Source organism: Chlamydomonas reinhardtii, chromosome 12 (genome assembly GCF_000002595.2).
Source record: "Chlamydomonas reinhardtii strain CC-503 cw92 mt+ chromosome 12, whole genome shotgun sequence".
NCBI lineage: Eukaryota > Viridiplantae > Chlorophyta > Chlorophyceae > Chlamydomonadales > Chlamydomonadaceae > Chlamydomonas > Chlamydomonas reinhardtii.
This window is the reverse complement of record NC_057015.1, coordinates 1,116,160-1,140,966: the sequence shown is the minus strand read 5'-3', so window position 1 is coordinate 1,140,966 and position 24,807 is coordinate 1,116,160. Positions and strand designations below refer to the sequence as shown.

Here is a 24,807-nt window from a genome sequence, read left to right as displayed (position 1 = left end):
GGCAGTGGAAGGCCGGGAGCCTGGGACGTGTGGACAGGTGATGGCGGGGTATGGCGCATGGACGCGGGTTACACGGCACGCGTGCATGGAAGTCAAATGCAGGCACTTCTATCACTAGCAGAAGGCGCACTAGGTCATTCCAAACAATCACATTTAGGAGACATCACCAGGCTAGAGCTGCACCACGCGTTAAACTAGGCTGTCTTCGATTTCGCCTTTTCGTTGTTGCTGCTTGTTAGCACTTATAGATCATGGAGCCAGAGCAAAGCGATGACGAGCAGGACCAGGGAGAGGAGCAGTCGTTCTTTGAAGAAGCATTTGAGCTCGACAGCCTCGTCAAGCGTGTCGTGGACAGTGACGGTCTTGAAGCGCAGCAAATATATGAGCGCTATAAGGCGATCGTAAGTCAAATGAAACATATGCAGTTGGTGTCGCGACAGAAAACACGACCTTGAATACTGACCGGCGCGCCCGCGGATGCCCGCTGGTTTCACCCGCAGCTCTACAAGTACCAGGAGCAATCTCAGCTGTTGGACGCCTACCTGGAGGGTATCGTCGTGCCGCTGGCGGGCCTGCTGCGCAAGCAGGCGGTCCTCCAGCAGGAGCAAGGCTTGCAGCGGGTGCTGAACACATGTCGCCTGCTGAATGTGCTGGTTGTGGTCCGCGGCTATAAGACCGTGGTGCGCTTCTATCCCCACGAGGCCGCGGACCTGGAGCGTGTGGTAGACATTTTGGAGGTGGTGAAGGCGCAGCTGCCCAAGGACAGCGAGGAGGGCATTGCGCTGTGGGAGGCCCAGACAATGTTGCTCCTGTGGCTGTCGATCCTCATCCTCATTCCCTTTGACCTGGCCACGGTGGACAGCACCGCCACGGGGGAACGCGACAGGTGAGGCTGCTGCTGCTGGGCTGCTGGCTTTGGGTTTGCGGCTGGGGCCGCTACAGGGCCGGGGCTTAGGCAGCCGGCGTGCGCTTGGATCTCCCCGGGGGCACGGCCGTGGGACCCCAGCCTTGCAGCCACGGACAGCCACCGCCCCCAAAGCTGCTGTGCTGCACGCTAACAAACACAGGCCTTATAGACACGGTGGCGTCGCCCTGTCGGCCCCATGTCACCCCGCATGCGTGCTACGGTACCTGCTCCGCCATGGCCCCGTACATCCGCACTACGCCACGCCCCCCTCCCATGGGCTTTATCGCTTGCAACTGTCGCCTCTGCCTGTGCTGCGCTAATTGGCTTAGTTTGGTCTAGTTTGGGCTGGTACATACAACCCCCCCCCCCTCCTCCCCACCTGCCGCCCATGCCTCGCCTCCCCTCGCCTCCCCGCCGCAGCTCTGTGCCCTACACGGCGCTGGTGGGCCGCATCCTGCGCCTGTGCCAGGACTACCTGCACCACCCGGGTGAGCAAGATAGGGGGGGGGAGAGAGAGAGGGGCAGCGGGTAACTCGAGTCCCTCCCTGGGGCGACTGGGCGACTGGCGGCGGCTGGGTGGCTGGCTTCCTGTGGCCTGTCCGACGGCACTGCAATATGGAGCTGCAGGGGCTGCATTGCTGTGAAAGCACTGGGCGCACTGGGTGCCTCTGCCGCGCCTCCCGCACCACCTCCCGCACCGCCTCCCGCACCTTGTGGCCCACCCCTCTCACGCCGCGGCCGCCCCTCCGCTCCTGCAGGCGGCGTGCGCGAGATGTCGGCGGTGGTGCTGGGCCGGCTGCTGACGCGGCCCGACATGGGCGGCGCGCTGGGCGAGTTCCTGGATTGGGTGCCTGCGGCCCTGGCGCGTGTGGAGCCGCTGAGGGCGCCCTTCCTGCTGCCGGGTGAGGGCGGGGAGGCACGGGAGGGGAGCGTGTCCCTCAGCCTACAGGGGCAGGCGTGGGGTAGGCGTGGTGTGGGGCGGGCTTGGGACTGGGCAGGTGGCTAGACGGGCGTCAGGAAACCGGCTGTAAGGGGCGGCATGCCCTGCCAACGGGCGCTAGGTTCTTCAGAGGACGGCTCCACAGTCCGTAACCCGCACCCTTCCCCCCGCCCGCCGCGCCTTCACTGCTGCCCAGGCGCCATGCAGGCGCTGTGCTGTGTGTTCAAGATGGGGCAGCGCGACCGCCTGCTGCCTGTGGCCTCGCGCGCCTGGGCCCTGGCCGCGCACCTGGCCGCCGGCACGGCCGGCGACCGCGCGGCGGCCGAGGTGCTGGCCGGCAACGTGCTGGCTCGCAAGCTGTCTGTGAAGCTGGTCACACGCATTGGCCTCACCTTCCTGCAGCCCCGCGCCGCCGCGCCCTGGCGCTACGTGCGCGGCGGCGCCAGCCTGGACGTCACGCTGGGCGCGGCGGCCGCGGCCACTGCCGCAGCAGCCTCTGCGACTGCTGCAGCAGCTGGGGATGGGGGCGAGGAGGAGGAGGAGGAGATTGAGATTGCGGAGGAGGTGGAGGAGGTGGTGGAGGCGCTGCTGGGCGCGCTGCGGGACCGGGACACGGTGGTGCGCTGGAGCGGCGCCAAGGGCCTGGGGCGGCTGACGGGCTGCCTGCCGCAGGAGCTGGGGGACGAGGTGGTGGAGTCCGTCATGCAGCTGTTCGGGCCCACGGGTACGCGTGTGCGTGTGTGTGGGTGTTAATGAGCACCAGGAAAACAAAGCGCAAAGACAGTGTATGCAATCGGTGCGTGTGTGGGGGTGGGTGGGCGGGTGGGTGGATAAGTGGGTATGAGACCGTGGGGCCGTGGGTGTGTTGGGGGGAGGATGGGGGCCGGGGGATTACGAGAATCACGTGGCTGGCAACAAAGCACAAGAAGAGAGAGGGTTGACAGAATGTGGGGCGTGTGGGGAGGAGCATGTACCTAATGTCGCGCACATGGGCATATTAGTCAGCGGTGGGCAGACGCAATACGTAATTGAACCTCCCTGTCGTCGCCTCCTCGCGCCCCCTGCCCTCTCGCTGCAGAGAGCGACACCGCCTGGCACGGCGGCTGTCTGGCGCTGGCGGAGCTGGCACGCCGCGGCCTGCTGCTGCCGCCGCGCCTGCCGCCGCTGATGCCGGTGGTGAGGGCGGCGCTGCACTACGACGTGCGCCGCGGGCCGCACTCCATCGGGGCGCACGTGCGCGACGCTGCCGCGTACGTGTGCTGGGCCTTTGCGCGCGCCTACGCGCCCGAGGTGAGGACAGCCGTAGGGGGATCAGAGTTTGTCAGTGAAGACGCGTGGGTGGCTAAAGGGAGCTGTGTCGATATTCCGTGGTTGGTGTTGAGCTGGGCTAACAGGAGTTTGGGGTGTCAAGCGGTCCATGTGGAGCTGAAGACGCAATGCCGCGCGCTTCCCCCGTCAGCCCTTCTACAAATTCATGATACAACGCCTCCTTGCGTTGACGGCTATTCCCTAATCCCCCCCCCCCCCCACACACACACAGCTGCTGGAGGGCAGTGTTACGCTGCTGGCCTCGTCGCTGCTCACCATCGCCTGCTACGACCGAGAGGTCAACTGCAGGTGCGCGGCGGGGCTATGGGTGGCATGGGGGCCTCATGAAGGCGCTTGGTGGTCACGGTGGTGCTGGGCGCTGGCGCTGGGGCTGCTCGGCGCTTCGGGCTGCATGACCGCGTAATGTTTCTGCCCGGGCTTTGGGCTTTGGCACACACAACTCACCTCGTAGAGACCCCGTACGAGCTAGGCCGAGCCTTGCCCTGTGCCTCAGGTCCTTGCCCCGTGTCTCAGCTCGCGCTCCCCTCGGCCCTGCTTGCCCGCCCCCCCCCCCACACACACACACAGGCGCGCCGCCGCCGCCGCCTTCCAGGAGGCCGTGGGGCGGCTGGGCAACTTCCCTCACGGCATCCCGCTGCTCACCATCGCCGACTACTTCTCAGTGGGCATCGCACAACAGGTAGGGAGCCGGAGGGCGTGGGATGGAGGCGGGGAGGGGAGCAGGGATCGCAGCGGCGGGCACAGGCGCACATGCGAGCAGGCCTGCTTCACCCCGCCCTGCTCCTCCCTTCGCCATGCCCCTGACACGCCCTCCGCTCACCTCCTCCCCCGCCTTGCCCCCCCTGCTCCTCCCCCCCCCGCGCCTCAGGCCTACCTCAAAGTGGCGCCGCAGGTGGCGGCCCTGGGCCCCGAGTACCGCACCCCCCTGGCCGCCCACCTGGTGGCCGCCAAGTCGCGGCACTGGGAGAAGAGCCTGCGCGAGCTGGCGGCGCGGGCGGCCGCCGCGCTGGCGCCGGCGGGCGCTGGGCCCTATCTGGCGGCCGAGGGCGGGCTGGACGTGCTGCTGCCGGCCTGCCTCAACGAGCAGCTGGAGGTGCGTTTGTTCGTGTGCGTGTGTGTTGAAGAGCACAAGGGAAGCAAAGCGCAAGGAAAGTGTGTGTTAAAAGCACAAGGAAAACATAGCGCAAAGACAGTGTATGCGACAGTGTGTGTGTGTGTGTGTGTGTGTGTGTGTGTGTGTGTGTGTGTGTGTGTGTGTGTGTGTGCGTGCGTGCGCGGATGCGTGCGTGTGCAGGAGGGGCGGTTGAGGGGCTGTGGGCCGAGGAGGGGGGCCATGTGCGCCCGGGCAGTGGGCCAGCGGAGGGGCAGGCCAGCGTGCCGGGAAGCACTGGTGGGGCGCCGAGGAGCTCGGGCGGAGGGCGGAGGGCGGCGGAAGGAGGGAGGAGGGAGGAGGGAGCGTAACCCACGCCCTGGCAGTGCGCGCGCACGTGAGCAAGCGCATGCGCATGCGCATGCACAGAGACGACTCTCGCTCCTGTGTCTTGAACCCGTGGTGCCTGGCTCTTGGCTGCGCTCAGGTCCGCCACGGCGCGGTGGTGATGGTGGCGGAGCTGCTGCCCGCGCTCCAGGCCGCCGCCGCCGCCGACCCCGCCGCCAACGCCGGCTGCTGGCCGCTGAGCGCGGCGCGGGCGGGCGAGGTGGCGAACCTGGTGCCGGCCATTGACAAGGCGCGGCTGTACCGAGGCAAGGGCGGAGAGGTAGGGCGAGGGCTGGGGTAGGGTGGCGGGGTGGGGCAGGCGGGATGGGGCGAGGGGTTGGAGTAGGGCGGGGCGGGGCGGGGTGGAGAGCTCTCGGGCGCTGTGAGCTTTGCCTAAGGGAAGCCGTAAGGAGTCCGCGGTAGTTAAGGCGGGCGCACCCGGGCCGATGCGGACACCAGGCCCAGCTAGCCGCCTGCACGCAGCCTGCACGCAGCCTTTGCAACACTGCTTCTCCGGTCACACGCCGTCTGTCACGCGCACGTTTGTTAAAGAGCACATGGAAACGCATACGTGTACGTGTACGTGTTCGGCCTGCAGATCATGCGTGAGGCGGTGTCGCGGCTGATCGAGTGCTGCGCCGACGTGCAGCTGGCCATGTCGCCGCAGCAGCACGCCAAGGTGCTCGAGGTGGGTGCGGCGGCACGGCACACAGCGTGTGGTGCCCCGCTGGCAAGGCCAATAGCGAGGTGGTAGCGAGGGCGCAGGGAGAGCTCGCGGGCCAGGGCACGGCGGCTGCACTTCCAGGCAGCCACGTATGCGGCACGTCCACCCACTCCTTGGTGCCGTGACCAGCAGCTTTCAGTGCTGCCCAGAGCATTCCGAGTACCGTGTGGTTATCGTAGCCCCGAGCCCCGTGCGCCTCTACTCATCCCTGCAAACCCCGTCTCTGCCTTCCTCCGCCTCGTCCTCACCCCCCCCCTGCAGGCCCTGGACGAGAACCTGCGCCACCCGCAGCCATACATCCAGTCGGGGGCGGTGGCGGCCGTGCGCGCCTACGCCAGGTGGGGAGGGGGGAGGGGAGGGGCAGAGGGGCAGCGCTGCCACGTCTCATTGAAGCTGTTAGTTGATGCCTCATCGGGTCACTAAAGACAGCGCGTCTGCCTCGCTAGGGCATAAGTGCGTGAATTGCCTCAAACAAGTAGTACGTACATGGGCCTCAAACCTGGTCCTGCCGTACACCCAAGCCGGGTCTCATCGCCCACCCACCCACCACTTCTCGGCGCGCAATGCCTGCACAGGGCCTACCTGTCGCACGACGCCCGCGCCGCCGCCGCCTTCCGCACCCGCTACCAGGACGGCTACCTGAGCCGCCTGCACGACCCCAACGTGGCGGTGAGCAGTCACGTCGGCGTGACGGCCGGTGGTGGGGAGGGGGGAAAGGAGGCTGGGGGGACATTGCTTTGCTGACGTGGCTATGCCATGTGACGTGCAGCAGGGTTGAGACCCGTCGCCCCCATAACTCTCGTGCACGCCCTCTGCATTGTGCTGTTTGGGTTTTTTTTTTGGTTTTTGGGTTTTAGGGTTTTAAGGCACTGCGTGGCGACCCGCCGCTGCCCACTCTGTTGGGCGCATGGGCGTACACCCGCCCCGGGCGCTCCATTTCCTCCTCCTTACCTGTGCCCCCCCCCCGGTGCCTCGCTACACTTCTCTGTACCACCTTTGCAAACCCCCACCCCGCCTCCCCACACACCCCTTCCCCGCTCCCCACACCCCCCACACCCCAGGTGCGGCGCGGCTACAGCCTGGCCCTGGGCTCGCTGCCGCGGGAGCTCCTGGAGCCGGTGCTGGAGGAGGTGCGGGCAGGCGGGCGGGGGGGCGGGCGGGGGCTGAGGGGCACGGGGTGAAGATGTAGACCCGGGCGCGTGCAGGCACGTGGAAAAGCAGCCTGGGTCTCGGCACGTGCCCCTCGTGTCGGCGGCTCTCTCCCTTGCTGCGCACATTCATGCTATCGTCATCCCTTCCGGTTTGCCCTGCCGCACATGCTCCCTACTTTGCCTTGGTTTGGTTTAGCTTGGGCTGGTATTTGCAACACCCCCCCGCACGCACACACACATACATATATATACACACGTGTGCCCCGCAGGCTGTGGACGCGCTGGTGGACGGCTGTGTGCCGGAGGAGGACCCGGACGAGCGGGACGTGGACAGCCGCGTCAACTGCACACGAGGACTGGGTAGGCGCTGGGGGTGCTGGGTGTGTTGGGAGTGGGAAGGGGTTCGTCATGCCCAGTAAGATGTGTGGCAGTGTGGGGGTGAGGCACGGGGTGGGGGGAATCCGCCTGAGCTCAATGGATAGGGAAGGGGCGGAGCGGGGTAGAGGGCACGTAGGTTGAGGCGGATAGAACGAGCATGAAAAGCTGCAGAGCAGAGGCGCTCTGCAGCTCCCTGCAGGCGCGTGTCATCTGCGATGTGTCACCAGGCGGAGGCTGGTGTTGCTGTCTGCATGCCGGCGTCGTGGGTGTGACGCCCGGCGGTGTTGCTGTGCGCTGCAGGTCTGCTCATTGCGACCATGTACGGCGTCAGCAGCAGTAGCAGCGGCAGCGGCGACGCGGATGGGGAGCCGGGGCCCGGCGCTGCGGCGGCCATGGAGGGGGAGGCCGGGCAGCCGCGGCCACAGCGCCCGGACCCGGAAGCGGTGGAGGTGCTCAGAGACAAGGTGGGGAGGGGAAGCAGAAAGCCTTTCGACAGCTTTCTCCGCAGGTTCCACTGCCTCGACTGGCCTTATGTCGGTCATGTGGGGGTGTTCCTCGCGCACACCCTGCTGGCGTGCCCCGCCTCGACCGCCGCCCCAACCCTTCACTGCGCCGCCAATCAGCACTCAAACCCTGCAACCCCGCCTGCCCGCGTGTCCCCACGGCGTATCCCCCTGTATGTGTCCCCCTTTCACGCACACACACACACACACACACACACACAACTCACAGACGCACACACACACACACACATAAACATAAACATAAACACACACATACACGCACAGGTCCTGCCCAGCCTGCACGCGGGCCTAGAGGACTACACCACCGACAACCGCGGCGACGTGGGCAGCTGGGTGCGCGAGGCGGCCATGGCGGTGCTGGAGCCAGCAGTCAGGGCGCTGGCGGCGGCGGCGGAGGCGGCGGAGGCGGCGGCGCCCTCCAGCGGTGGCGCGCAGTCTGCGGAGGCGAGCGCGATGCTGGCCGGTAAGCTGAGACTGCGGAGTGTAGATAGGAGTGTGTGTAGGGGGACAGATAGTGATGTAGGTGTGCAAGCGTGGGTAGGAGTGACGGCCCGAACCATCACGCACGCCGCCTCATCGCCTCCTCCGCGCTTCCCTCCCCACCCCACCGCAGACGTGTCCGGCCGCGCGGTGGGTGTGCTGCTGCGTCAGTCCGTGGAGCGCATCGGGCGACTGCGCGAGGCCGCCCTGCGCCACGTGCGCCGCCTGCTGGCAGACCCGCTCGTGAGGCCGCACGTGCCGCACGCCGCCGCCGTGGCGGCCGCCGTGGCAGCGGCCGCCGAGGCGGCGGAGGCGGGCGGCGTGTCCGCCTCCCTGGAGGCTCTCCAGCGGGTGGTGGTGCAGCTGCTGCCGGTGGCGCCGTACACGGGCCATCTGCTGGAAGGGCTGGCGGCCAGCATTGGCGGCGTGGACAACTCGCTGGCCAAGGTGGCGTCGGCGGCGCTGCTGGAGGCGCTGGCTAGCGCGGGCGCGAGCGGCGTGGGTGGGGCAGAAGTAGCAGCTGCGGATGGCGTCACAGGCGCTAGCGAGAGTGGGAGTGGGAGTGGCAGCGGGCAGGCGGCGCAGGCGGCGCTGGTGGCGGCGGTGTGCGGCCACCTGCTGGACATATGGTCGCGGCACGCCAAGTCGCCCCGCATGGCCACGCCGCTGCTGCGCACTGCGCTGCTGCTGCTCACCAAAGCCCCCGGCGCCGCAGACACGCTGCTGCCGCGGCCACCGCCGCCGGCGCCACCGGCGCAGGCGGCCGAGGCTGGCTCCGCGGCGCCAGCGGCCACGAGCACTAGTGCGGGTGGTGTGGGGAGCTCGGCGCCTGGTGGGTTGCAGTCGAGGTGGGTGGATCACCTGGTGGAGGCGGCCAGGGCCGAGACACGCGGCTGCGGGGACGTGGCGAGGCTGGTCGAGGCGGCGGCGGTGCTGGCGCACCTGGCGGTGGTGCCGCCGGCAGCAGCAGCGGCAGCAGCAGCTGCAGGCGCGGCCGGAGGCGGCGGCGGCGGGCACTGCCGCAGCAGCGCGCTGCAGGGTCTGCTGGTGCTGCTGTGCAGCCGGTACCCCAAGGTGCGTGCCGCGGCGAGGGAGCCCGGGGGGCCGAGCGGGCCAGGGGGTTGGTAGGCGCGCATGGGCGTTGCGTGAAACTGCTGCGACTGCGGACTCTGCCCGTGTGCGTGTGCACCAGTGTTAGCCATCACCACCGCACAGGTGCCGCACACACACACACGTTTTCCTTGTGCTCTTTAACACACACACACACACACAGATACACTGCATACCCAATACACTGTCTTTGCGCTTTGTTTTCCTTGTGCTCTTTAACACATGGTATACGCAATACCCACGCTATTCCACGCGCGCCACAGGTCCGCCGCCACGCCGCGGAGCAGCTCTACCTGCAGCTGCTGGCACTGGACACCTCCTCCCCACACCCCACCACCGCCTCCTACAGCCCCACCGCCGCCCCCGCTTCTCCTCCTCCTCCTCCTCCGCCCCTGGAGTCAGTGTCGGACGCGGCGTGCGACCTGCTGCTAGCCACGGCCTGGGACGGTGACATGGAGCCAGCCAAGGCAGCACGCGATGCGCTGGCGGCGCTGGTGGGCGTGCCAGTGCCCAAAATGAAGGCGCCGGCGGCGAGCGCCAGGGCGGCGGCGGCGCCCCGCGACGAGAACGCGTCCTACCAGGCACTGCTGGATGACTTTGCGCGCGGGTATTGAGGGGTCGGGAGGAAGAACGAATGGGTGGGCGCAGCGTGCGTTGGGGGCGGGTGGGGTGGGGCGGTGTAAGTAATGGATACTGTGGCTGTTACGGCTACCACGGTACTCGCTGCGTGCGGTATTGTTTGAGTTTCCAAAGGCTGTGGGGCTCGCGGTCATCCCGCCCGTGAGTCATGTAAGCATGTTACATGTCTGCGGCCTTTTCATCGTCTCCTGGTCTCGGATTTAAGGGGTTAACCGGGGTCCTCAGGACCCCCCCCCCCTCGTCCAGCCGCCGCGCCTCACCCGCACGGAGCACCACCCCGCGACGGGACCGCATTCGCCCTAAGCGTTCAGACATTTGGTGTCAGTGGCGGGATGTATGGGGGCTATTGGCCGCCGAAGCGTAAGCACGTGGCGTGTACCAGGCCGCTTTGATGCAGGGACTGCAGGTGCCTCCGTGCATCCTGCACTCAACTCCATTAAGCTTTCAGATGCTCTCACTAAGTTGGACATTGACCGCAACACGGCTTGCTGGCGACTAGTTAGCCATACATCTTCCAGAAACAGCACCCGGCTGGGTATGATTATTTTGGTCACTTCATACCTGGCAAATTACACTAACAAATAATGCCCTCTGGTAGCGGCCATGTTCGCTTTGCCCCGCTCCTCGGACAGGGCACTGCAGGTGCGTCACAGCTCCTCGGTTCCGGCTGTCGACAACTTTCGTCATGCCGCGCGCTCTATCTGCTATGTTTCCCCGACCTTGCTTGGCTGGTGTGTAATTGGCTTGGCTGGTGTGTAATATCATGGCAACTATGGCTCCGCCGCCGGCTGCGAGCCTGCTGCTGCTGCCGCTGCTACTGCTGCTACTGCCGGTCCTCGCGCCGGCTCGTGAGCTGGCCAGTGTAGGACGGCAGCTGCACGCCGCCGCGGCTGCAGCTGCGGACGACAAGGCGCCGCCGAGCACCGCTCCGGTACGTTCGTGCGGGGGGCAGGGCAGGTCCTGGCTGCAGCTGGCTGGGGCATCAGTGGCTTGCTTGTGCTTGTAAGCGTCAGGGTTGCTGGCTGGAGTGCGAGCAGTCTACCAATCTACCGGTATTTGGTCCAGCGTACGTGTGTGCGAGTGATCAACCTCTCGGGCGGCAGGGCAGTTGCGGCTGCGCGCTTGGGCGGGGGGAGGGTGCGCTCTGCATGTACACGCACCTCCCCGGAGGGGTTTGCGGAGTTGTCGAGTGCTGTTGAAGTTGACTACACAAGCACACACGGCCTCGGGGCGGGCCGTCGGTCAAAGGCACTCCAGCAAGTCCCAAGCGCTTTCCCCGCTGTAACCCCTTGCACACCCTATCTATTCATCCTCGCACAACAAACCGCGCACCAATCACTGCAATCCCGCAGGCCCAGAAGTTCGTGCTGGAGCCGCTGCCGTACAACTACAGCGCCCTGGAGCCCGTCATATCCGCACAGGTGCGTGTGTATGCATGTGTGTGGAGTGTGCGTGTATGTGAGCGGGGCAAGAGGGCCAGGCGGAGGTGGATGCGGAGGGCGGTACATAGCAGCAGCCGGGGGGCGGGCGGCGTCAATGTGGAGAGAAGGGAGCAGGGCAGGGCTGCTGTGGAGTGCGGGGGCATGCCGGTGCGGTCTACCACGTACGCACAGCAGCCCACTTGTCCTTACCCAGCAGTGTGTGTGTGTGTGTGTGTGTGTGTGTGTGTGTGTGTGTGTGTTTTGGGAAGCCTGGGACGCCAGCAACACATTCCCCTGGCCAATGCAGTTCAGCCTCCCCACCATACCTATTTGGGACTCGGCCGCTCGGACCACAGGGACCCCGCCGTGCCACCTACCTCCATCCGCCACACCACGTACCCACCTACCACCACAAACTACTGATGCACCATATAGAACCCTTCCCCCTTGTGCTTTTCAACTACACACACACACACACACACACACACACTGCGCGCCCACGGTCTCACAGATCATGCAGCTGCACCATGACTTCCACGACGGGGTGGAGTACGTGGGCACCCTCAACGCCGTGCTGGGGCCGCTGGCGGGTAGCGGCACAGCCACGCTGCCAGACCTAGTGGGGCTGGTGCGTGGAGCTGGTGTGTGTGCGGGGGGGGGGGGCGCGGTAAGGGGAGGGGAGGAGGGCATATGCCCGAGCGGGGGGGGGGGGAGAAGGGGCCTGTATGTGTGTGCGTGTGCGTGTGCGTGTGGGCTGGTGCGTGCGCACATGTTCGGGTGGGTGTGGATGGGTGTTTGTAAGACTGGCGTGCCCACCATCCTCCGCGTCCTCCTGCTCCTCCTGCATGCTGCCCACCCGCCACCCCAGGTTGGCCGCGGCGCGCTGCCTCCGGACCTGGAGCTGGTGGTGCGCAACTTCGGCGGCGGACACTGGAACCACCAGATGTTCTGGAAGGTGAGGGGCTGCGGGGAGGTGTGGGAAAGTGTGGGAGGGAAGGTGGGTGGAGGGAAGACCCCTGCCGGGAAGAACCGGGGTTGGGTCGGTGCGCGCTGCCGATCACAAGCGGGGCGGCTCGTTCCTGATGTGCACGCACACTGTAGGGCCGTAGAGCGGTGTGTACGTGGGTGTAGGCGAGGCGACAGGAGGGCTTGGCCCTGCAGGGAGCCGCTTCATCGCTTAGCCACGTCCGCTGCATGCAGTGAACTGCCGCCAACAACTAAAACACCGTACTGCAATCCGCCGCAACGCTGCAACGCCGCCACTAATGCACAGGTCATGGCCCCGCCCAGCTCCGCCAACATCAGCCGTGACAACATCTCGCCGGCCCTGTCCGCTGCCATCAGCGGCGGCTTCGGCTCGGTGGACGAGATGCTGGTGGGGCGACGTGTGTGTGATGCAAGCGTGGGGGTTGGGGACAGGTTTGGGGAGTATGCGTGTTCTTCAACGCCCTCATCGCCGCTTAACCACCACCACACCACCACACTACGGGATCACATTAGCACTTCACCGCCAGTCCAGTGGCATCGCCCATTCGCCCGCGCATTCCCACCGGGCCGCAAAGCCGATGTAGCGACCGTCGCAGCCTCACCAGGTTGTCGCACGGCCACCGGCGGCCCTACCCCTCCATCACCCCACACACCCATGCACTCATCGCCTCCCACCTCCCACCGCAACCTGTGCCACCCATCGCACTTCCGTGGCTGTGCATGGACGTTGGGACCTATCATGACTAGGCTCCACCCTCACCTCCACTCCACCCCCAGTCCCGCTTCAAGCTGCTGGCTGACGGCCACTTCGGCAGCGGCTGGGCCTGGCTGTGTGCGGCGGGCGACGGCGGGCTGCGGCTGCTGGACACAGCCAACCAGGACAACCCACTCATGGGGGTGAGGGGGGCCTGGCGGGGGGGGGACGGAGGGGTCATGTGCCCGACCCCAACGGAACAGATTCGAGCCGCGTGGGGGGATGGAGGCGTGGAGGAGGCGGGAGAGGTTTGGGTGCGTGGGTGTGTGGACCATGAGGTCGAGAGAGCAGTGGAGTTGAAGGCCTTGGGCTGGGCGTGTGGTTGGTTGACTGGCGGGCCTTTCTACCTTCTACCTGCACGCAGAGAGTGCGCCGGCGGAGCTAGGGAAGTAGCAGCCGCGTCTCATGCTGCCCCAAAGCGCAAAACCCCATCCCCATGCACCACCGCCCACGCACGTGCACATGCGCAAATACCCACACACCGCAGGTGGTGCTCAAGGACCCGTGCGTGCCCATACTGGGCATCGACGTGTGGGAGCACGCCTACTACCTGCAGTGAGTTCAGTGCCAGGCCGCACTGCGGCAGTCACGATAGCCGTACGGTCCGTGGATGTTCCCCCCCACCCGCACCTCAACACATGCTTCGCAGGTGCCATACGGTGCGGTTCAGGCTCCCTGCTTGCTACCTCCCCTGCTTGCCATGTTGCTACTGTAGACCTTGAAGACAGCCGCTGCGCTGCGTATCGACCGTAGCCAATTCCTTGGGACACCAGCGCGACGTGTACCGTATACTTAAATCTAGTCAATCTACTTCTGACACCTCTGTGTGCTGCTCAGGTACGGGCCCAAGAAGCCGGACTACACAAAGGCGTGGCTGACAATCATCAACTGGCAGCAAGTGAGCGCCAACTACGATGCGGCCAAGCGAGGCGACTTGGCCTTCATCGGCACGGCGTTCTGAGGGTTGACATATCACTTCTGTGAGCTCGGCCGTAGGACGCGCTGGGCAATCACAATTTAGGATAGAAACTAAGTTGAGGCTTGGCGTTTGTGGGGAAGTTGACGGCGCTGAGGGACACGCAGATGTGCTGCCTTGGCTCGGGAGGACCCCCCCGCACGACGCCCCCGTGGCCGACACACATACACACGGGCATGACAGTCCACAGAAATCGCGGTCCCAGATACTTGACTTGCATTGTAATGTTATAATTGGCTCCGGGTATTTGGCCTGCTTGGGGCGTCGCTGCGGCTCGCAGGTCGGGATCGATTTACCCATGCGCAACAAGGCAAAGTCCGTCGCAAACCCCGACCAACCCGTTTTTTTATTCTTCGCCCTGAGTTGGCGCGTTTAGAAGACCGCAGCCAAAATGCAGCTGAACGTCGCGCACCACTATTGCGAGTCCATCAACAAGACTATCCGTCGCCCCACGCGCACGGTCATGGTGCGTGGGAATGCGCTCAGTGGGATGACACAGACTTGGAGGCATCTGGGCCAGGAGAGGACCACGCCGAGGAGGCCGGGCGCGAGCCATGGAGCGCGGTGGTTTCCTCGCCTTGCAGCCAGGCTCACTTGCACGCCTTCTGGCCGCAGCCTGTTAAAGCCAGACCTGTAAATCTACGGCTTATCTGCCCGATCTTTGGCCTCACTGCAGATCGGCAAGGTGCCGGTGGGCAGCCAGCACCGCATCGCCCTTCAGACCATGACCACCACGGACACCCGCAATGTGCAGCTGACCGTGGACCAGGTACGAAGCGCTCGCACGCCAGCGCGTGGCGAATTGGGCGAATATGCGAAAGGCGCAGAAATTTGGATTGGCTTGTTTTTCGCATGCGCTATCCAGCGCCCCTTTGACTGGCACGTGGTTACCGGGATTGAGGCGCTCGTAAGCAGTGACGCTGGTTAGCTAGGAAAAGCTATCAGCTGGGGATGAGAAGCTTCCCAAGAGTTGGGCTCCCGCGCACGCTGGTCTCTACCACTGCGCGCGGCCTGTTGACCCCGCGCTGGTTGCCGTCAGGTCCGGGCGCCCCAGGCCGTATCAAAGATAGCACACCGCAGCGAGTTGGTGCTGCCCACGCACAGCTGGGCAGCTAGCAACGTTGCAACGTTGACGTCCGCCTGGCCCCACGGCCTTCACGTTGTCGTCGCCGCTGCCGCGTTCGCGTGCCTGCACCCGCGTGCCTCCCCTGTCCTGCTGCTCCAGGCCGCCCAGAACCCCTCCCTCGCCCAACCCACAGGTGAAGAAGTGCGCGGACGCCGGCGCGGACATCGTCCGCATCACAGTGCAGGGCAAGAAGGAGGCTGAGGCGTGCATGAAGATTCGCGAGCAGCTGTTCAAGGACAAGTGAGTCCTCAGGACCGCAGCCGCCACAGCATGGCGCGGGTCGGGGCGGGGGGGGGAAGTTCATTCCAATCCCAAAGAAACCGGGTCGGGGTGGAGTGAGCACTTGGCGGGGCAACACTCGGCGGCTAGAGTGGACGTGGCTGGCGTACGGCTGTGTGGCGGCCGGGGCAAGTGGGCCGGGTCTGTGTATTGTGGCGTGGTGTGGCCGAGGCCGGCGCCAGGCGTGGCTGTTCTCCTAGCACACATACTCAATACGTACCCACACGCACACGCGCAGGTACGACGTGCCCCTGGTGGCCGACATCCACTTCCAGCCCACGGTGGCCATGATGGTGGCGGACGCCTTCGAGAAGGTGCGGCGGCGTGCCTTCCGGGGAGGGGGCTGTGTGGGGGAAGCGTCAGGAAGGAAACGCGCGGAACGTGTGACTGTGTAAGGGATTGGGCAAATGTAGGTCTGGTCGGGGTCATGTTGAAGGCTGGGGCTTATCTGGAACAGGGAGCGGCTGGCAAGGAGTGAGAGGGCAGTGCGGGCAACGCTTTTACGGTGGGCTGCAGACCTGCCACCGTATTCGGGGGCGGGGAACACGCCGCACGGAGCAGGCGGCGGCCTGCGATAGCCCTAGGTCTCTACCTCGCGGCAGGCGTGGCTCGGCATAAGAGCCCTTCGCAAACTCACGCGTTCGGGGGCCGCCGTGTCTTTTGCTGCTCCCGGACAGATCCGTGTGAACCCCGGCAACTTCGCTGACGGCCGCAAGACCTTCGACGTCATCAACTACGATGACCCCCGGGTGCGTGGCAACTAGCGGGTGTCCGATTTGGATGAAGAGGGCTGGGAAGGAGGAAAGCTGGGAGGAGGAACGGGAATGCCGGCACTGCTACAGAGGGACAATGGAGACAGGACATAAGAGCGCCGGCAGTTCGTTGGCCGGTGCGGAGATGGTGGGAGGGCGCGAGCAGTTGCAAGGCTGATGCTGCACTCGTGAACTCCCGCACGCCCTTTCGTTATCGCCCTCGCCCCCTGCGCGCAAACATCCATGCACACACACAGGAGTTTGAGCGCGAGCGCGAGCTGATTGAGGAGACCTTCACGCCGCTGGTGCTCAAGTGCAAGGAGCTGGGCCGCGCCATCCGCATCGGCACCAACCACGGCTCGCTGTCCGCGCGCATCCTGTCCTACTACGGCGACACCCCCCGGTGAGCGGCGGCTGAGGATGGCGTGGGGCGGGCGTGCAGGGGCGCTGTGTGAGAACTGGCATGAGAACGGCATGAGAAGTGGCATGAGGGCGTGTAGGGTCTCGCCACCTTTTTGGGTAGCGGCTGGGCTTTGGAGACATGTGGTGGTGCTGAGTGGTTGGGGAACTGTGTGGGCCAGGAGAGGATGGTCTTCGCACCCGGCCGGCCGCTTGCTCGCGGCACATAGGCTCCCACCTGCTTGCAGCTACTGGCTGACAGCACTGACGCGCTGTATCCCTCTGCCTGCCTGCCTGCTTTGTTATGTGCTTGGTTTTGCTTGGCCGCCAACACAACACAGCGGCATGGTGGAGTCGGCGTTTGAGTTCGCGGACGTGTGCCGCAAGCACGACTACCACAACTTCGTCTTCTCCATGAAGGCGTCCAACCCCCTGGTCATGGTGCAGGTGGGCGGCAGCCCGGAAGGGGGGGGGGGCACGGGGAGGCGGGAACGGCGGCGGGGGGACGGCGGGTAGGGGGAAGGGGAAGGGGCAGGGCGGGGTCTCGCGGCATGCAACGGCCCCAGTACGGCAAGGGTTGGCCGGTGGTGCAAAGGCTAGGAGCAGGGACTGACGCTCTCAACCCCATGCTTCCTGCACTCTTTGCCCACGCGGCTCACGTGCCAACCCAAGCCCCTCCAACTCCAAAACACGCACCCACGCGCGCACAGGCCTACCGCCTGCTGGCTGAGGAGCAGTACAAGCGCAGCTGGGACTACCCCCTGCACCTGGGCGTGACCGGTGGGAGGGGGGGCGCTATTGGGGGATGGGGGGGCGTGGCTGGGGCAGGCGAGGCGTGGGGGCGGATGCGTGCGGGTGAGGGAGGGCAAGCGGGAGCTGGCTGGAGACGTTGAAGGTGGGACGCGGCGGGCAGTGTGAGCGGTGACGGCGGCGCTGGACGGTTGGGAGAATATGAGTGTTCAGGGCCACCGTGTTTGACTTCGAGTGACAGGTAGACATGGCCACAAGCTCGGGCGTAAGCAAGGAGGCGAAGTTGGGAAGCAGGCGAAATTTGGTGGTCAATGAAGCAAACAAGACCCCGGACGAGGTTCATGCTATCAGCCCACTCACAAGACAGCCTCGCAATCACAACACGACATCCTTGACCTGCCACGCACAGAGGCCGGCGAGGGCGAGGACGGCCGCATGAAGTCGGCCATCGGCATCGGCGCACTGCTGATGGACGGGCTGGGCGACACCATCCGCGTGTCGCTCACCGAGGACCCCGAGTTCGAGATGGACCCCTGCAAGCGCCTGGCCGGACTGGGCGAGCGCGCCTGGGGCTCGGTGAGAGCGAGGGGGAGGGAGATGGGGGCTGGGAGGATGAGGGAGCGGGAGAGGGGCGTCGCAGGGCGGGGGGCAGGACCAGGCGGATGTGAGGGGGGGTTGCAAGTGGAGCTGGGAGAAGCTGGCGCAGTGAGGGGGGTTCGGGACTCGGGGTTGCGCAGAAGCAACACGGCTCATGCCCAAGCGCTGCGGTATGCATAACGAATTGAGCGCAGTCCAAAGCAGCCAAAACAGCAACAGCGCCGGCCCGTCCCCGCCCAATCCCCTCCACTTCTCCTCACCTCATCCCGTCCCTCCACGCCCGCACTCCCCTCCTGCCGCCGCTCACAGGGCCTGGGCGTGGCTCCCTTCCCGGAGACCACCCGCGACACGCACACCTTCACCCGCCGTGTGGGCGACCTGCCCGTCCAGGCGCCGGGCGAGGACCTGGACTTCCGCGGCGCGCTGCACCGCGACGGCACCGTGTACAACGCCGTCAGCCTGGCCGACCTCAAGCAGCCCGAGGTGAGGCGAGGCTGGGGGTGGGGGTGGGTGGAGGCTGGGGGCGGTGGCCGGAGGTGGTGGTGGTGGAGGCGGCGTTGGTGAAGGCGTTGGTGGGGATGGTGGTGGTCGAGGGAGGTGGAGGAAGGTGGAGGCGGAGGGGTGGGGTCTGGGTGAGAGGAGCGGAGATCAGGTGATGGATGCATATGGGCACCGGCAGCGGGGAAGAAGTTGGGCGGATACTGAAGTCAGGAGAACCGTCAGGTCACATAGCTAGGCACACACAGGGAGCAGACACACATGGGTGGCTGACGCGGGGTACGGCATGAGAGGAGACACCGGTACAGGAGGAGACACCGGCACCTGACGGAAGAAAGCGAAAAGCACGGAAAGCAGCAAGTCTCCAATCGCACCCCTGCCTGACTCTCTTTCCCTGTTGCCTCCCCTCTCTCTTCCCCCCTACTTCTCTGTACCAATCCTTGCAACTCCCCCCCCTCAGTTCCTGTACAAGCGCCTGGGTGCCAAGCTGGCGGTGGGCATGCCCTTTAAGGACATTGCCACCGCCGACTCCATCGTGCTCAGCGAGGTGCCGGCCGCCGCCGACAAGGACGCCCGCCGCGCGCTGCGCCGCCTGCAGGTGCGGCCGCGGGCGGCTGCCGCAGGCGGGAACGGAAGGGACGGACGGGGGCTTCAGGGCGGAGGGGCCCAGGGTCGTGACCATTCGCATGAGGGGGCGGGGTTGGAGCGGGAAGCGACGAAGCGCCGGCTGGACGGAGCGGCGGCAGGGGTGCGGCCGCGCTGGCCCCGGTCGCACTTGACTGACATGTCCACACGTGTTTTGCCTCACGCTCCCCTGCGCCCTTATGCGCCCCCTCCCTGCGCCCTGCCTTCCCTCCCTGGCTACGCCTTCACTCCTTTAATGATCATGAATGTAAACCCCCCCCGCTGCCGTGCAGGAGGTGACCACGCACGTGATTGCTCCCATTGAGGCGCTGGCCAAGGACCCGCTGCCGGGCGCCATCGCGCTGGTGGCGCTGCAGCAGGCGGCCGCCGGCCCCGTGCAGCTGCCCGAGGTGGGTGCGGGCGGGAGGAGGGGCGCAGGGTGGGATGCGTGCGAGGGTGGGGGAGGATGCGAGATGCGTGGGAGGTCGTTTAATACAATAGCAATGGGGCGCGGAGGACAAGCTGATGGCTGGGAGTGGGAGGAGGGTAGGCAGGGGCAGCTGCACAGCATGGAGGAAGGATCAGCGGCAAAAGAAGAGACGAGCGCCGGAGAGCGGGGCGTCGGAGAGCACAGAGAGGGGGCGGCGGGAGACAGTCGGCGGCACTACTGCTCGACCATCCCCGCCCCCAGCTGCAGCAGCTTTAACGTCCCAAACCCTCAACCCTGCTCCCTCTCTCCTCTCTTGCACTCCCGCTCTCCTCCCCTCCCCCGCAGGGCTCCACGCGTATGGCAGTCCAGATCGACGGCACCGAGACCGAGGCCGAGCTGGCCGCCATCAAGGCCCTTAACCCCATCGTGGCGCTGCTGGCCACCAAGGACGGCGTCAGCCGCCTGCACAGCTCGCGCCGCGTGTTCGACGTGCTCAAGCGCCACGGCATCACCACGCCCGTCATCCACCGCATCACCTTCCCCGCCGGCACCGTGCGCGACGAGATCGTGATCACCACCGGCTCCCTGGTCGGCGGCCTGCTGGTGGGTGTGGGATGCGGGTGTGGGCGCGGGTGTGGGTTTGACTTCTGGGGCATCTGGCGTTACCTGGCGGAGCATGGGCGACATGGGCGGCTGGGTGAGGGAGGAGCAGCTTGCGCGGCACGCTGAGTGTAGCGGTCCAGCAGGTTCGAGACCGTCCTGCCAATGTCTGGCCTACCGCATTTCGCACCTCCCCGCGCCCTCATCTCGCACCCTCCCCATCCTCCCTCCCCATCCTCCCTCCCCTCCTTTCCTGCCCCTCCAGGTGGACGGCCTGGGCGACGGCGCCATGGTGGAGTGCCCCGGCGAGGACACGGACTTCCTGCGCACCACCGCCTTCGGCCTGCTGCAGGGCTGCCGCATGCGCAACATCAAGACCGAGTACGTGTCCTGCCCCAGCTGCGGCCGCACGCTGTTCAACCTGCAGGAGGTGACGGACCAGATCCGCACGCGCACCGGCCACCTGCCCGGCGTGGCCATCGCGGTGATGGGCTGCATCGTCAACGGGCCAGGTGCGCGGGGTGTGGCGAGGCGCGTGTGGGCGGGGCGGGGCGGAGAGGTTGCGAGTGGGCGGCGGAGGGTTGATGAATGGGCGAGGGGAACGTCAGGGTGGAGACTAAGTTTGGGAACGGTGCAAGTGAGAAACGCACAGCCGTCAACTGGGCACACAACGGCTGCTAGCGTATTGCGACATGATGTGATGCGGCTTAATGCCTTTGACGTCGTTGCGCGACCCACATCCACTTGCCTTCGCAGGCGAGATGGCTGACGCCGACTTCGGGTACGTGGGCGGCGCCCCCGGCAAGATCGACCTGTACGTGGGCAAGGAGGTGGTGCGCCGCGGCATCCCCATGGAGTCGGTGAGAGCGTGTGCGGAGGCGGCTGTTTGGCGGGCGGGCGGCTTTATGGGCCCCTGGGTTGGCATCGTGGCGTCAGCAGGGGTTGGCATCGGTAGGACCAGCGCTAGGGCTTGAATGAACTTTCAGCGGAGTGGCGTGGAGTGGATGGGCCAGGGCTTTGAACCTAGAAGCCGGATGTTGGCGAGAAGCTGTGTCTTTAGGCTGCCTCCAACCCGACATCTCAACCCGTTTGCCTTGACCACATACCTTCTGCCTTGTCGTTCTCGTGCAGGCCTGCGACCAGCTGATTGAGCTGATCAAGGAGCACGGCCGCTGGGTGGAGCCCGCCGTGGAGGAGGAGAGCAAGGAGCTGGTCGCCACCGCCTAAAGCGGCGGCTGTAGCAGCGTGCCAGGGGCTGTAGCAGGAGCAGCTGGAGCCGGAGCAAGGGGGGCGTGGGTAGCTGCTGGTCATGGCCGACAGCTGATGTGTCGTGATCACGGTACACGGGATTGCAGGAAGCTGGGTGTTGATGGGGGCGGCTGAAGGAGTAGTCAGGATCGGGGCTCGGGCTCTCAGACATTGTGGATGCACGGCCTGCCCCGGGCGCTCATTGATGTCTTGCCGAGTCTGCTGCACCTGCGGGCGGGCCTGGGTCCAAAGCGGCCGCGTCGCAGCTGCAAAGCCGTGGGGGGGGGGGCGGGGGGTCAGCTGCGGCTCCCGCACACGTACGCTTTCGCGGGCGGATGTGCGCGGCTGCTGACTCCAGTGACGGGTGTTCCGGGGTGCAGCATAGGCTCGGGCACGAGACGGAGCGACATTTTGAACGGGGCAGCTGGCTTGACGCTGAAGCATTGGAAGCAAGTGCGGAGTAGGGGCAGCTAGCTGGAGCTGAAGCGCAGATTTGCAACGACGCACCGCGCTTCTGGGGGAAGCCATGCTGAGTCACTGAGATAGAAGAGCGTGATAGCGGGCGTATAGGAAGTCCGGTATAGCGACTGGCACCGAGTGAGCCATCGGATTGCGGCCAGGGTTCAATAAGCATGGCAGCATGTGGGATGATGGGGCATATGGCTGGAGAAGACAAACGGGTTAACAAGCGGGGGCGGGGGCACGGGACAGGCTGAGATTCGTGTTCAGTCATTTGCAACGGTGAGACCGCATGTAAGGTTATTGCCTCATGTCATCGACCCAAGTAGGTACGAACCGAAATTCAGGGAGCCCAGACCTATAGGCTCACCTTAGAGGCAGCGCTATCCCACAACTAACTACCGTATCATGTCAGCGGGCAGATCAGCGGCCACTCGCAGTCCCGCACATTGTACAACACAGTTCGGAGCAATACCCATGTCCCCCCAGTGCACATCTTGAAGGTTTGCAGTCCATCCGCGAACGCAATGCGTATGGCGCCGCTCAAAAGGTCCAGCCGTACATTTCTCAGTGCAAATGTCTCAGTGCTCCCATACGGCAACCCGGGAGCCATTACTACACGCACGCTACCACCGGCCACACCGTGTACACCCCCGCTCATTGCACCTGCATGTACTGTATGCGTCTTCCCTCTGTAGTGCCCGAGCACCACGTCTACTCACACGCACACAAGTAAGGGGCCCCGCCAGCCGCCTGCTCACTGGCCACACAGCCACACACTCACACCCAGTACCCGCAGCTCATCTGCAGTGCCGCCGGCCGCCAGCAGCCAGCGGCCATCCGGGCTCCAAGCCACGGAGGACACGGCTCCGCCTCCGCCGTGACCCGTCAGTGGAATAGCGGCGACCAGCCCCCACGTGTGCGGGTGCTGTGGATGCTGACGTTGTTGCTGCCTCCGCACGTTGCCATCCACTCGCCATCGGGGCTCACCTGGATGGAGGCCAATCAATAATGTGTGAAATAAAGGCGTGTGGTCGGTCTGGTGCACATAGGTGGGTCCGCAATTCGTCAGGCACGCGCAAGAATCGCATTCCCAGCGTCAGGCCCCACGGAGGAAAATGAGCGAGTTCTTCCCAGGGCAGGGAGCAGTGACATGCGTTTCCAATCAAGCGATTACCTTCATCCCATACGGCTTCGCGTCAGCGCTGCCGTGCAGGGGCGACCTAGCCGCCGCCGGCACCTCAAGCCCGCCACCACACCGCGGCACCGCCCCTGCCTCCCGCACGAGGGCCATGTCGTACACACACACACGGTGCCGCCGCGGCTACAACATGCCAGGCGTTCCATGTCCGGCGCCCACCGCAGGCACCCTGCGGCCTCATCCAGCTGGCTGCTCGGCTGCAAAGTGGTCACGGGTGCAATGGGCATCGGCTCAGGTGGCGGCGGCTGTGATGGGGTGGCGGCGGAGTCTGCATTGCCGCAGGTGGTGTCTGGTGGGCTGTTCGCGTGGACCAGCGACGACAGGGGTGGCGATGGCAGCGAGGCGAGTGAGGCGGGGTCTGACTTGAGGGGGTTGTAACCATCGGGTGGGAAGTCGTACGGCCGGGCGACGTCGTACACAGACACGATACCCGTGTCGTCCCCGGCTGCCACCTGCCGTTTGTGTGTGTGTGTGTGTGGGGGGGGGGGGGGAGTGAGGGGCGGAGGGGTCGTCGGGCGGGTGATGCAGTACGGTGCAGATGCATTGAGCACGGGGCACCAAGGTGCAAGGTGATGTCGGTTCACGACAGCACCACAGACTACACGCAGTCACGCACCTTGGTGATACTGCCCCAGAATGACACATACGATGCGGCCTTGGTGCTACAGGGCTACAGCTGGTGTCTGCCTGGGCCCTCGCACCGTGTGTGCCCACCCGCCAGCCCACCCATCAGCTCTCCGCGCGCCGCCCGCCGCGCCAGCGCCAGCACCGACTCCGCCGGCGCCACCTCCGCGCCCTTACGCGTGGCAGTCACCAGCGGCATGTAGCGCGCCCACTCCAGCAGTACGCCGCCAATGGACTTGAGCTTGCCGTCGTCTGCAAATGTGGCGAGGAGGTGCACGGGCAGGGCAGGGCACACATGAACGAGGTGATGAGAGGAAGGGCAGCAGTAGCGGCAGGTAGATGAAGCGTCCTGACCACAAGTAACATGAGGGCGGGGCAGACTCAGCACTCGGCTTAGACTCAGCAGCAGCAATAGCAGCAGCAGCAGTAGCAGCAGCAGTAGCAGCACCTGCGCCACCTCACCCGTCCCTGCGCACTCGCGCGGTGCGACTTGGGCGGGCCCGCCGGTGCCGAACCTGACCCCGCTCTCGCTGCCGTCGCCGTGCCGCCACCCGGCTTCGGGGAGCCGCCTGCCCCTGCACCTGCCCCCACAGGCTTTGGCAAGCTGCCGGCTGCCGAGGAGAGCCGGCACCCGCGGAGCCGCGCGGCGCGGCTCCCGAGGTGGTGCGGGGCGAGGCCGCTGCCACGGCACCGCATGGAGAGGAGGCGGAGGCGGAGCGCGTCAGCACCGTTAGCACGCCCTCATTGCCTCCGCTTGCGGCCTCCTTCTCCTTTCCGCCAGCAGTCCCGCTGCCGTCTTTGCCAGCGCCGGCCGCGGCCGCGGCCGGCGCCGTCTCCTTGCTGCTGGCCTGCTCCTTGCCCTCCTTCGCATCAGCAGCGGCAGCGGCAGCAGTACCGCCGCTCGCCGCCACCCCCTGGCCGCCTGCTTCTTGCTGTGCCGGGTCTCCCTGCCTCCCGCGGCGGGTGCGCCCTCCTCTCCAGCCGGCCCCGCGACCGCCGCAGCGGGAGTCTTGCTGGTGCTGCCACCACCACCTGCGGCGGCATCCTTGCCACCCTCCCGGCTCGCCACCCTTGCCCTTGCCTCACCCTTGGCGCTGCCTCCGGAGCCTCCACCCGCGCCGGCCGCCTCTCCTGCCTCTCCCGCAACGGCGGGCGCCGGCGGCGACACAGCCGACATCAGCCGGCGCTTCAGGTTGGGCTCGCCCTCACCGCCCTCCGCCTGCTCGCCGTCCTCGCAGCCGACGGGGCTGGCGCCGCGCTGCCGCAGCAGCATTCGTTGCCGCCGGCTGCTTCTTCTCTGCGCCGCTGCCGATAGCAGTGTCTTGAAGCCTAAGGCAGCAGCGCCAGCCATTCACGGTCAGGCGTCCCATATTGCGGCGATGCATTTCGCCCGACGATGGCTTAGCACGGGAGAGACTCCCGG

The 24,807-nt window shown here is 66.0% G+C and overlaps 4 protein-coding genes across 4 annotated transcripts; 3 read left to right on the top strand and 1 right to left on the bottom strand.

The window, feature by feature from the left end:
- The first annotated feature begins 151 nt into the window (after positions 1–151).
- On the top strand, positions 152–9,825 carry CHLRE_12g490250v5 (uncharacterized protein). Its single transcript, XM_043067907.1, has 19 exons — positions 152–401; positions 501–886; positions 1,328–1,395; positions 1,666–1,809; positions 2,044–2,571; positions 2,926–3,137; positions 3,388–3,464; positions 3,744–3,855; positions 4,045–4,269; positions 4,754–4,933; positions 5,252–5,341; positions 5,639–5,715; positions 5,953–6,046; positions 6,439–6,507; positions 6,798–6,888; positions 7,207–7,370; positions 7,695–7,893; positions 8,044–8,984; positions 9,284–9,825. Exons 1-19 carry the CDS (start codon positions 252–254, stop codon positions 9,632–9,634), a joined length of 4,158 nt encoding a protein of 1,385 aa, XP_042918029.1. The 5' UTR covers positions 152–251; the 3' UTR covers positions 9,635–9,825.
- A 296-nt stretch (positions 9,826–10,121) lies between these two features.
- Positions 10,122–14,034, top strand: CHLRE_12g490300v5 (uncharacterized protein). The gene is made up of 8 exons (XM_043067908.1): positions 10,122–10,590; positions 11,012–11,080; positions 11,592–11,708; positions 11,949–12,035; positions 12,354–12,455; positions 12,845–12,964; positions 13,309–13,376; positions 13,659–14,034. The coding sequence occupies exons 1-8, from the start codon at positions 10,432–10,434 to the stop codon at positions 13,780–13,782; spliced, it is 846 nt and encodes a 281-aa protein (XP_042918028.1). The 5' UTR covers positions 10,122–10,431; the 3' UTR covers positions 13,783–14,034.
- Positions 14,035–14,159: 125 nt separating this feature from the next.
- On the top strand, positions 14,160–21,869 carry CHLRE_12g490350v5 (uncharacterized protein). Its single transcript, XM_001690885.2, has 16 exons — positions 14,160–14,263; positions 14,474–14,566; positions 15,057–15,163; positions 15,441–15,516; positions 15,880–15,951; positions 16,212–16,357; positions 16,695–16,800; positions 17,064–17,133; positions 17,513–17,679; positions 18,010–18,183; positions 18,659–18,796; positions 19,116–19,232; positions 19,598–19,855; positions 20,118–20,364; positions 20,609–20,712; positions 20,984–21,869. The coding sequence occupies exons 1-16, from the start codon at positions 14,189–14,191 to the stop codon at positions 21,077–21,079; spliced, it is 2,046 nt and encodes a 681-aa protein (XP_001690937.1). The 5' UTR covers positions 14,160–14,188; the 3' UTR covers positions 21,080–21,869.
- Positions 21,870–21,889: 20 nt separating this feature from the next.
- Positions 21,890–24,731, bottom strand: CHLRE_12g490451v5 (uncharacterized protein). The gene is made up of 7 exons (XM_043067910.1): positions 24,466–24,731; positions 23,986–24,331; positions 23,847–23,852; positions 23,462–23,636; positions 23,160–23,212; positions 22,737–22,831; positions 21,890–22,549 (listed from the first exon to the last, which is right to left on the bottom strand). The coding sequence occupies exons 1-7, from the start codon at positions 24,655–24,657 to the stop codon at positions 22,448–22,450; spliced, it is 969 nt and encodes a 322-aa protein (XP_042918027.1). The 5' UTR covers positions 24,658–24,731; the 3' UTR covers positions 21,890–22,447.
- Between the last annotated feature and the right edge of the window lie 76 nt (positions 24,732–24,807).

Coding starts and splice junctions, on each gene's coding strand:
- CHLRE_12g490451v5 (XM_043067910.1), bottom strand. CDS start 24,657: ATGCTGCTGCGGCAGCGCGGCGCCAGCCCCGTCGGCTGCGAGGACGGC. Junction 24,332..24,465: donor GAGGCAGCGCCAAGGGTGAG/GCAAGGGCAAGG, acceptor CGCGGGAGGCAG/GGAGACCCGGCACAGCAAGA. Junction 23,213..23,461: donor CTGGCGGGTGGGCACACACG/GTGCGAGGGCCC, acceptor CACAAACGGCAG/GTGGCAGCCGGGGACGACAC.
- CHLRE_12g490250v5 (XM_043067907.1), top strand. CDS start 252: ATGGAGCCAGAGCAAAGCGATGACGAGCAGGACCAGGGAGAGGAGCAG. Junction 1,396..1,665: donor GGACTACCTGCACCACCCGG/GTGAGCAAGATA, acceptor CCGCTCCTGCAG/GCGGCGTGCGCGAGATGTCG. Junction 8,985..9,283: donor TGTGCAGCCGGTACCCCAAG/GTGCGTGCCGCG, acceptor CGCGCGCCACAG/GTCCGCCGCCACGCCGCGGA.
- CHLRE_12g490300v5 (XM_043067908.1), top strand. CDS start 10,432: ATGGCTCCGCCGCCGGCTGCGAGCCTGCTGCTGCTGCCGCTGCTACTG. Junction 10,591..11,011: donor CGCCGCCGAGCACCGCTCCG/GTACGTTCGTGC, acceptor GCAATCCCGCAG/GCCCAGAAGTTCGTGCTGGA. Junction 12,036..12,353: donor ACCACCAGATGTTCTGGAAG/GTGAGGGGCTGC, acceptor ACTAATGCACAG/GTCATGGCCCCGCCCAGCTC.
- CHLRE_12g490350v5 (XM_001690885.2), top strand. CDS start 14,189: ATGCAGCTGAACGTCGCGCACCACTATTGCGAGTCCATCAACAAGACT. Junction 17,134..17,512: donor CCTGCACCTGGGCGTGACCG/GTGGGAGGGGGG, acceptor TGCCACGCACAG/AGGCCGGCGAGGGCGAGGAC. Junction 19,233..19,597: donor GCCCCGTGCAGCTGCCCGAG/GTGGGTGCGGGC, acceptor CCTCCCCCGCAG/GGCTCCACGCGTATGGCAGT.